The sequence below is a fragment of the Siniperca chuatsi genome, linkage group LG1, assembly GCF_020085105.1.
Source record: "Siniperca chuatsi isolate FFG_IHB_CAS linkage group LG1, ASM2008510v1, whole genome shotgun sequence".
Lineage (NCBI taxonomy): Eukaryota > Metazoa > Chordata > Actinopteri > Centrarchiformes > Sinipercidae > Siniperca > Siniperca chuatsi.
The window spans coordinates 13,826,035-13,836,517 of record NC_058042.1 but is presented as its reverse complement, the minus strand read 5'-3'; the positions used below and the strand labels follow the sequence as shown (position 1 = coordinate 13,836,517).

The 10,483-nt window shown below is 38.2% G+C and overlaps 2 protein-coding genes across 2 annotated transcripts; both read left to right on the top strand.

The window, feature by feature from the left end:
- Positions 1–40: 40 nt before the first annotated feature.
- Positions 41–2,156, top strand: LOC122880709 (proteolipid protein 2). The gene is made up of 4 exons (XM_044206096.1): positions 41–415; positions 772–927; positions 1,050–1,145; positions 1,733–2,156. Exons 1-4 carry the CDS (start codon positions 326–328, stop codon positions 1,853–1,855), a joined length of 465 nt encoding a protein of 154 aa, XP_044062031.1. The 5' UTR covers positions 41–325; the 3' UTR covers positions 1,856–2,156.
- Positions 2,157–2,279: 123 nt separating this feature from the next.
- Positions 2,280–10,482, top strand: cmtm3 (CKLF-like MARVEL transmembrane domain containing 3). Its single transcript, XM_044206083.1, has 5 exons — positions 2,280–2,530; positions 6,398–6,553; positions 6,701–6,796; positions 6,880–6,997; positions 8,401–10,482. Exons 1-5 carry the CDS (start codon positions 2,414–2,416, stop codon positions 8,427–8,429), a joined length of 516 nt encoding a protein of 171 aa, XP_044062018.1. The 5' UTR covers positions 2,280–2,413; the 3' UTR covers positions 8,430–10,482.
- Position 10,483: the final 1 nt, after the last annotated feature.

Genomic DNA, 10,483 nt, shown 5'->3' with positions numbered 1-10,483 from the left:
ATGTCCACCTCAGCCTCAGTTTGACAAATAAAGTTAACCAAACTCTCTCTGTTCACTTTGACAGATTTCTAGCAGGCCCTGATGGAGATTATTCTATGACTCTATGTATCCTGTGGAATATCCTGTAAAAAATAAGAGCACATATTCATGTATTTATGTCTTGTTTAGCATTTTCAGTAAAAGTGCCACGTAGCTGCTGGTATGAAAATATTGCGCTTATTCTTACAACAGTCATTACAGTCATTTCCTACACAGCGAAAAGGAAATTGCTTGTTTCAGGAAACAGACAGAGTGAAGTGTCTTTTGCAGATTAAAACACACCATCATGTCAGAGGATCAAAATGAACGACCAACCATGGACATGGACACTGCTTTTCTCAAATCCAAGAGGGGAATCCTGAAAGTAGCAGAGATGGTGAGACAATCTGCATATAACCAAAAGTTTGAACATTTTTTGCAACAGAAGTGCTGTAACAGCTAAGATGTGCTGGCAATATCCTGTACGCATTAGAAAGGGGTACAGATACAGTACATGAGGCAATAACAAAGTAGCATAAGTAGTTTGCTGTATACTTTAGTTAACTTGAAGCATAGAGCATTTTAGAGGCTAAAGGAACAACTGGATCTGTGATGTGGCAACTCAGTTCCTCTTTCTCTACACAAACTGGAATGTGCAACATGTATGAAGGAAGGCAATGAGTTAACTGGAACAACTGTTATGCTTGAAGTGTCATGGTATTACAATTTAATCTCTCTTTTTTCACGCTCTAGGTGACTTTGCTTGTAGCATTTGTGTGTTTCGCTGCAGCATCCACACCAAAGTACATTGCAGCCACAATGTTGGAGTTTCTGATCACTTTACTTCTGGTGTTGCTGTACGTGCTCAAACTCAACAAGAAGCTGACTTTCTTCTTTTGGCCTCTCATTGTGGGTGATGTTTTACAGCACGGCGTTATAATATAATTCATGTTTTTATAGGCCTTGTGCTGAAAAGAACAGCTGTACATGCTTCATCCAAAGTTCTTGTTCTTCTCTTTTTTTCTCTTCAGGATGTTTTTAACTCAATGTTTGCAGTGGTCTACTTTATTACCTTAAGCCTAATGGCTCTGACTACATACACCGTCACAGGCACACTGGTTGGAGGGGTGAGAAATATTTCTTTAATCTATAATTGAAATATCAGTTGTGTGGGTCAATTTAGATATGAGGATTTTAGTTTTCCACTATACACTGTCAATAAAACCAATACAAATCTATGTACGTGTGCTGTAGCCCAACAATGTGAAGACCTTTTGGAGATGTAGCTTTTCTCTCTCTCCCTCTCTCTCACTCACTTACACACACACTCACACACACACCACACATGCAGTTGTGAGGGCATTGTCTTACATTCATTTCCTGTGTACTTAACCTAATCCTAACCATAACCACTACTTACCTAACCTTAACTTGAACCTAACCTTACCCTAACCTTAACCAAGTCTTCACCCTAAAATAAAATGATTTATGTTATGAAGACTTGTGTTTTGTCCCCAGAAGGAAGGCGAGTCCCCACAATGTGACTGTATAAACAGATTTATGTCCCCACAACATACCAGCTCTCTCTCTCTCTCTCTCACACACACACACACACACACACACACACACACACACACACACACACACACAGGACCCCGGATTTGTTGACCTGTAGTGTGATGCATTTATTTTGAAATATCCTCTCTATTTGCAGATAGTTGGTTTAATGTCAGCTGGGCTGCTGTGTGTGGACAGCTACATGCTTTTCAAGAACATCACATTCAACAAGCGAAGAAGTGAACCCAGAATCAAGACAACGAATGAATCAATCAGTTAGAGTAAATGTATACAGTGTACTATTGTATGTGAGCATTAACAAGTTCAAATCCCCTACCACTGATTAGGCTACTTTCCCATGAGCTCTGAAGTCTGAATAACGGAACTTATTGTAAGGCTGTATTGTACAATGTGTTTTAAAAAAACATATCTACCACTTCAAAGTTTGTACCAGTTTTCGGTATATTTAAGATTCCAGCTGTAAATCAAACTGATGCTGCTGCATTTCTGAAAGATAATTTACAGATGTTGATATTTATGGAAACAACAAATATCAATAAAGATTGCTCTTTGCCTTGTGACATCACGAGTTGGATATTTGCACTGAATGGCTCAGGATTGGTTTGTGTGCAGCTGCAGGGGGCATCGCATTTCACATCTGGAGAAAGCAGATGTTGGCTTTTTGGAGCTCGCGCTGCGTTTCCGCGCTGTCATTGTTTCCGTTTCCACCTCCGAGAAGCCTCACGCCTCCACATATCTTTTTTGTTTTGCCGTGAATCCGTTACGTTACGTGGAGCTTGGTCTATCTGACGTGTTTAGTTAAAAATCTTTTTCAACAATGGGGGACATCGAGGCTCCCAACTCGAATCAGCCGCGCCAGACTATCCTACTCTCTGTTCTTCCGAGCAAAGAGTTCGTCTCCTCTAGGAAAGGCATGCTGCTTATTGCTGAAGTGGTAAGAAATGACCAGAGGAATCACTTCTGAAACACATCAAACTGTTACTGTGCCATTGTTTCGGTTAATGCGCGCAAAAGTCAAAGCGAGCTGCGTGTTGGATACTTTTATTTGCTATTTTCCAATAGTTATGGCAGCTATAACAATGCGTTGCTTTAATCCACATTTAGAAATAACTTTAAAAGACTGCTTAACGGTCATTTGGAATATAGGTCAGTCCGTTTCCGTCACAAGTTTTCCATTAGTAAAGGGAGGTGCAGTAAGGGTTTATAGCAACTATGAGGTAAACTTCTGAAACTTGGGATAAACATTTAGACTAGATTATGGACGCACCGCACGAAGACATTCATGTTTAAGAGTCCTCTTTTCTGTCAGTGATCCAGCTAAATAACGGTCTAAGCGTCTTGCAATCTCTATTGTGTCAATTTGTGCATGATCAATTTAATCAGCTTATGTTAAAGTTCGTAGAGGAGTTACTTTTTCCTCACTGTTGAAGATTCAACAAACCAGGAACTGAAAGACTACGTGTGGTGGTGGTGGTGGGGTCACCAGCAGGACCAGCAGGACCAGCAGTAACTGCGTTTAGAATGCTGTATGAACAATCACATTTGTGTCATGTGACATTCAGCTCATGTTGGGCTGTGAGAGAGCAGTCATCTTCTCCACAGTCACATCCTTCACTCTGTTGCCATAACATGTAGCCTGGAGCACAGTCCTCACTGTGTGTGAATGCAGAGCTCACAGCACCCCTGCACACACACACACACACAATACAGCCTCTTCACTGCTACTTAACAGTGTGACTGTGATCTTCAGATGGGACTAAAGCGTTACTGTATAACTTCACTAAAAAACCCCTGGCCTATATTGACAGTAGACAGCAGAAGTGTGTCCTGCTGTGTGCATGTATGTGTTAAACTTGCATAGAGTGGTAAGACAAAGCTTTAGGACATTATGAAATGCTGTTCAGGGTTTCTGTCAGGTGGGCTACCTCACCTGAAATAAAGACCACTTCTGCAAATGACAGTATTTGAAATTAATGTGGCTGTTATTTAGATTAACTCAACTGATCACGAGACGTGATGTGTTAGTACATGTGTGTCTCACCACCTCTGCTAATACTTTATGTTTGTGTGGTGAGAGTGTGAGGTTGTACGGGAATTTAATAAAAAAAAAAACAGTCTTGGTTATAGATTTGCAACGTTGCACATCACAATGATGTAATACAATGAGAGATGTTAAGAGGATAGCTATCACAGAATAACAGTGTGGTGAAAACTCTGACGGTTGAGAAATCAATATTGTTTCACAGTGTATTGTCATATCGCCCAGCCCTAACTGGAACTACTTTTTACAGAAGAAATAGTTTGAAAACTGTTGACAGTGCAATTAAATGCTGTGCAATTTTTCACTGTTATGACCACCACAAAAAAATATCTTCCTGCTTAGATACCACTAGATGTAAGTGAGAGCGTTTTTTTTTTTTTTTTTTTGAGTGAACTAGCCCTTTACAATGCCAACTGGTGCACTCAGAAACTAAAGTTTAAATTTTAATGGTGTGGAACAGGAGTAAATTGGGATTCATTTGGTTTTAGCTTAGAGTGTACCTTAGTTTTAACAATGGTATTATTACTATTCATATAATTATATTCCTGGTATTTACTGTATTGTGCCATATGCACTGTGGGAGTGTGCAACCTCCTTGCTGTAGCTGGGAAGCTACTCTTCTTGGAAAATAGTATCACAGTTGTATTGTCTTTTTGATACAATTTAAAGCTTATAGGTGGTTTTATATCAGCAGTCACTGAAATCAACGCTAAGATGTGTCTTCCAAAAAAGAGCGCAGCTTGTAGCTTTACCATTCTTGGGAGTATTAGTCAGACACATATCCTGCTGAGCATGCATTATTATACACAGCGTGTCAGACCACAGTGTATTTCTCATTAGGATTCTCAATCCCAACCAGCAACAGGCCCGATAAGGAATGTGAAATCACAGGGTGTACACTGAGTGTGCTGCAAAAAGCAGATTTTTCTGTAGCGTTTGAAATATTTTCAAAATGCAAACAAGCTGTTAATAATAGGTACATGGTGTGGTAAATGTGTGCAAAGTGTGCCTCCTCCCTAGGTGGTGCAAAGTGAAAAACTGAGGATTGTCAGAATTCTCAGCTCAGTATGTAAGGTGTTTCTGACATCAGGATTTATAATGTTTTTGTGAATTTAAAAGCCCACATATGCACTCACAGCAAGTTTCACTACCTTCAATGCCTGTTCATTTGACTCATCACATACCTTTTAAGGGCAATGCTTTGAAAACATGCTCTCTCCCATCTGATCCCACTTCAAAATACAGTGCGTCTTTACTACAGAGCAGAGGTGGAAGAAGTGCTCAGATCCTTTACTTAAGTAAAAGTAGAAATACCATAGTCTAAAAATCACATGTTTTTTTTAATATAAAAAGTAACTAGTAAACTATAAGTGTCAAATCAATTCAGTGCAGTAATAAGCACAATATTTCCCTCGGAGATGTATAGTGAAGTAGAAGTATAAAGTAGCAGAAAATGGAAATAGTGATAGTAAAGTATATATGTCACAATTGTACTTAAATATAGTACTTAAATGTACTTAGTTACATTGCACCACTGCGATTAGCTGAGTAATTGATTGATCATTCGACAGAAAATTAATCAACATGTGTCCAGGTTCTGCAGTGTGAAGATTTGCTGCTTTTCTCTGTTTTATTTCATTGTTAACGGAATATTTGGCTTTTGGAGTGTTGGTCAGACAAAACAAGATGTTTGAAGATGTCACCTTGGGCCCTGGGAAATTGTGATGGGCATTTTTCACTATTGTCGACCAAAAGATTCATCGATTAGCAAAAAAACTAATTATTTATAATTGAAATGATTGTTAGTTGCAGCCCTAGAGCAGTCTCACTTTCCAGACATTTAACAACATGAAAAATAATTTGCCTGATCACTGATATGATGTGTGCAGGAAAATGTAGAGACTCTGCCAGCTCATCCTGTGCTGAGTTGTTTAGTGCAACATAGTCATCCCAACATCCCAGACTTTATTCTCCACTAGCAAACATGCACGGGGATCTACTGAGAAACTCGAAGAAAAGCTTCTATAGTTTACCTGTAGGTGTTGTCTTATTAAACGTACAGCTTCCTGGCAGTATGTTGCTCAGTAGCAGCATTTTTTAAAGAACAGCAGCAGCTTGGGTTCAGTCAGGGGGAGTTTCTAACCTCAGGGCAGTGTTGGATGACTGACTGAGACAAAGAGAAGCTGGCCAGGCCTGTTTAAAATTACGGTGTCTGGACTTGCCTTCATTTGCACTGATATGGTGTGTCCAGCCCTTCTAATGGAGAGCGTCAAACACAGGGCAGGCTCATTTACTTGCATTTCAAGTACTTGTGACATTGTTGCACACACAGAGCACATTTTGACGTTGTCTTTCATTATTACAGCTTTGTGTTTGTGGGTGTTTGCACAAGTGTGATGTGTGAGAGAAAAGGAGTGGGGTTCAGTGTAACAGTGTACAGTGCCTGTGTGAATAAACATTGTCTTTTAACAGCTGTATCTCCTTACAGGAAGTGGGCCTGAAGCTGTAGTTCACACAGACTCACAGCTTCGGGGCTGTGTAGCATTATCTTAAAGGGAGAAGATCAAAGAAGATTCAACTTCATTTTATTTATCAGTTGTAAATTTGCCTTTGGCATCAAGCAGTTCATTTAGAAACAGATAAATACGTACATAAATTCAAGACAGCCTTTGCTCGAGGCTTCAGTCATTTTCATTGATCTAAACATACAGTAGACTAGTACACTTATCTTTCTCTCTCTATTTCTAATTGTCTCTGTAGGCTCTGTCCTTTGTATCATTTGTATGTTTCGCGGCATCCACGGCAGCAGCCTTTGTGACAGTTCCCCTGCTGGAGTTCCTGGCTTCTCTCTTCTTGTTGTTTGCTTACTCCACCAAATTCAATGAGAGGTTTAAAGGCTTCCTCTGGCCTCTTATGGTGAGAGCAATTTTCAAATAAAATGTAAAACTTTGAAGTGGATATACATACATGCTATTTTACATGAGTAAAACTGTTTTCCAGTGCTAAAACTAAGAAAATAGTAATATAAAGTTCATCATGGCATTTCTTTCTTTTCTCTCAAAGGATTTCATGAGATGTGTGACTGCCTCCATTATCTTTTTCATCATCTCCATAATTGCAGTGTCCAGATATGTGGACGGGTCCTCTAAGGCTGCTGGGGTAAAGTCGACTTTTGAACTCTCATCATAACCTACACCACCATAATTTATGTATTACTAATATTAATGTCCTTCTTTTCACAGGTATTTGGCTTTATTGCCACCATCGTTTTCGCTTTAGATTTTTACCTCATTTTTAATGAGCTGGCCAATTTCCTAAAGCAAGGAGGGGAGTCCAATGATGAGCCATCAAGACAGCAAGGTAACAACTCCAATGAAAATCTGATATATGGCCATATAAGAACTTAAATAATAGACTATATACAGTATGTTTTATACTGTATATGGACATATAGTTTGATCCAATATCTGTTGTGCAGTGATTAACACTGTCACCTCACAAGCAACAAAGCAACAAGGTCTTGGGTTTGAATCCACCGCCCAGGTGGATGGATGGATCTCTTACTAATTTAAGGAACAACATATCAAAATCTCATATATCAGCATTTATGTCATAAAAATTATATATATTATGTGTATATCTTTAAAAGCATGTTGGGCATATATGAAATTGGCCTTTTCTGCTACATTTTGAGATATATGTATAAATGTCAGATATGTCATTTTTTTTGCATGCAAGAATCCTCTGCCCTTTTCTGGGGTTAAAGAGTCAGTTAGTCCAAATGACATAAACACATTTTCTCACTTACCTCTAGCAGGATGTAGCCATGCAGATACTTTTGGTTTTGTTTGCCCAGGTTTTGAGATATCTGTCTCTGAGAAATAATTTTATTTGTGGTGTCCCTGTCACTCCACAGAACATGCTATCACGTTTATTTATGTATTTTTTTGTAATTTGGGTAAACCCGCCCTTTAAACTTTTAATGTTGACTTACACATTTGGGCTGCGTTTTCATGTTAGCCTGAAGAGCTGCAAATAAAATGATTGTAGTAAGTTGTGTTGACGTGGCAGAGTGCAGTTTAGATATGAAATTGGGTTTGTGTTTCAACTGCCTCCTACTCACTTTGGACCACCTTTTACTGCAAACACAAGTGCACAAGTTACAGCATAGACATACCACTTATACATTCAGTAAACCCCTTTTATGCACACCACGTTTTGCCTGTTTCACTTTGATATTAACTGTTTGTACACAACTGCACCTCTAAATTGTCTCTGGGCAGGTTTGTTTAGTCATTTTCAGTGCTTTGAGTGTCACATATGAAATGTTTTCACCTCTTTGACATTGCAGAGCCGTCACAAGTTTCAGGGATGGATATTTTAAGACCTCTGTGAATGAAACTGAAACTATCTTTTTGATACTGCTATGTGGAAATGGATATGCTTTTTGTGATGTGGGTGAACCAACCCTTTAAAAAACAAAGTGTTATGTGTCAAACCTTGCACTTGTTGTGTAGTTTCACGAAAATACAACCCACAATTTGTTTCAGCAATATCATGACTCAACCTCAGATAGTTTAATACATCATGTCCTATCATTGTTTAAAAAGTGCACCATATTACTCGATTTGTTACTTTCTCGCATGTAAGTCACTACACTTGCCAAAGTTTTACTTATTTATGTAACTGGTCCACAGAAAACCCACACAGACAGCTAACACTCATTCTAATACCAGTGGTGTTTTTTCAATTTTATTTTCTAGATGAGTGTTCAGACTCTGATTCGGACTGAGACCACGGGGATCTTCACCAGCGGACATGTTATATCATACAAAACAAACCTTTGCAGGAGAAATGGCCACCATTGAGTTGCCATCTGCAAAGATCCACAAGTGTTTCAATATGCCACAAGGTTACATTAATTCTGTGTACAGTAGAAATCACATCAAGGTCACACTGACATCTGGAGCCGAACATGTGTGTAAGAGGGGGAACCAAATCCTCTCCAGTTATCCTCTGAATGGGTTTCTTCCGTTGTGCATCCAAGGGTGGAAATATATTTCACACATTAATCATGTTGAGGCATTCAGGAAACAAGTCTAAACTGATATGTCAAATATGTTGGTCTTTTTAAATTACTAATTTACTGGTCATTACAAGTAGTTTCTAAAATAATACACAAAATGCTCTGTTCTTTTTCATGCCCAAACTCATATCCAATGTCTTAGATGATTTGGGAAAAATATAAATGCCATTATCAACCTGATACTTAAATGATCATAAAGCTGTGAAATAGTTTGGTCTCATTATTATAGTTTGTACATATAGTTTGTTTGTACATCTACATGTTGGAGCATATGTCTAAATCTGAAATAATGACAAATATTGACTTTTGGGCATGTACTGTGGCTCTAATTACAGACATATTAAACTACAACACTAAATAAATGTCCTTAGTGAATAGGAGTACTAATAATTAAGTTGCGTTCTAACAAAGATGTTTCAACCTTTTTAAATGGAAGTGCTACATAAAAAATGGAAACACAGGCCTATATAAGTGGGGCATCATCATCATTTATAAACTTACAGTATTACTATAAAGAAACATATGTACAGTATATAGAAGAACAGATTGGTTGCAGGTTGGCTGGTTACAAACTCTGTCCAACTGTTTTAACTCTACAGGAGTGTATTTTTTTAATTTGAGGATGTTTGCTGATCTTTCTTTAAATTCCACTTTTGGGTCAACAGAGTTCCTGTGGTGTGCTTTACTGCATGACAACCTTTTCTGGGTTATTACACTGTTTATATGTCCCAACATGTTTATGTTTAAGAGTTAAGCTGTAAGCAACAGAAATGATGATACATTTTCAAAAGTTTGACATACCTCGCTGCCTGTCCAATTGCGTTTTTTTTTTTTTTGTTGCCGATTCTGCATGTGTTTGATTCTTCAGTTCCTCCATTGCCACTACTGAGAAATTAGACGCACTAGAATGCCACAGTGACTGTTTATGTAGTAAACACTGCACTACATGAGTGTTACAACAGCACTGTGAATTGAAAATGGATGACTGAAAAATGGCATCAGTGGCATCTAATTTCCATGTGGAAAGCATTGTACTAATAGTTAAGAAAATACTTCCAAAGTTGAAATTACATCCAATAATTATTCACTGTTGTGCCTTATATGGGAGAGTTTTGATAGTTTGTTACTTCGGTGGCTTCATTTGTGTTAATATTTTGTTTGAATGATGCGTAGGCAGAAATATGCAGAAGTTGTTATTAATACATTGAGACTAAAGTTGAGAAAAAGCTCCCAGATCTATGCCGGCCGAGGGCTAGATGTGCACACATCTGCAGGGCAAATGTAAAAGAACCGGCCTTGACTGATGCTTATCAGTGTGTGATGTTATATGTCTTCGCTGTCCTGTGAAAACCATGTATCTCTAAAACATTCACTTTTCACAAACTAAGAAAAACAGGCATGTAAACTTTGGGATAATGTATTTTTCAGACAATCCATTTGGGTTTTAAATGGTTTATTTATGCAAAGAAGTAGGAGAAATTTTACCCATGAAGAAACATTTAATCCTTCTGTTTATCTGAAAAATTCAACATTACCAAATCTGGAGATGCATGGTTTTCACCGGACGGCAACAAAAGTCAACATACCCCTTTGCCGTGCATACACAATTTAAAAATAATCTCATGATCAAGATGAACACAGTATCAGTTTATACATGAGGCCGCTTGCTGCACTATTGTAGGTGAACTATAACATTTGTTTTTTACTGTTTTGGCCTTTTGTGCAAAAAATGTTTGAATAAAAACCTGAGCTATTTTCAG

Bases quoted from the DNA above. Each gene is read 5' to 3' on its own strand.
- cmtm3 (XM_044206083.1), top strand. From the start codon at position 2,414: ATGGGGGACATCGAGGCTCCCAACTCGAATCAGCCGCGCCAGACTATC. The intron at 2,531-6,397 runs GTAAGAAATGAC...TTGTCTCTGTAG, and splicing joins TGCTGCTTATTGCTGAAGTG to GCTCTGTCCTTTGTATCATT. The intron at 6,797-6,879 runs GTAAAGTCGACT...TTCTTTTCACAG, and splicing joins GGTCCTCTAAGGCTGCTGGG to GTATTTGGCTTTATTGCCAC.
- LOC122880709 (XM_044206096.1), top strand. From the start codon at position 326: ATGTCAGAGGATCAAAATGAACGACCAACCATGGACATGGACACTGCT. The intron at 416-771 runs GTGAGACAATCT...TTCACGCTCTAG, and splicing joins TCCTGAAAGTAGCAGAGATG to GTGACTTTGCTTGTAGCATT. The intron at 928-1,049 runs GTGGGTGATGTT...TTTTCTCTTCAG, and splicing joins TCTTCTTTTGGCCTCTCATT to GATGTTTTTAACTCAATGTT.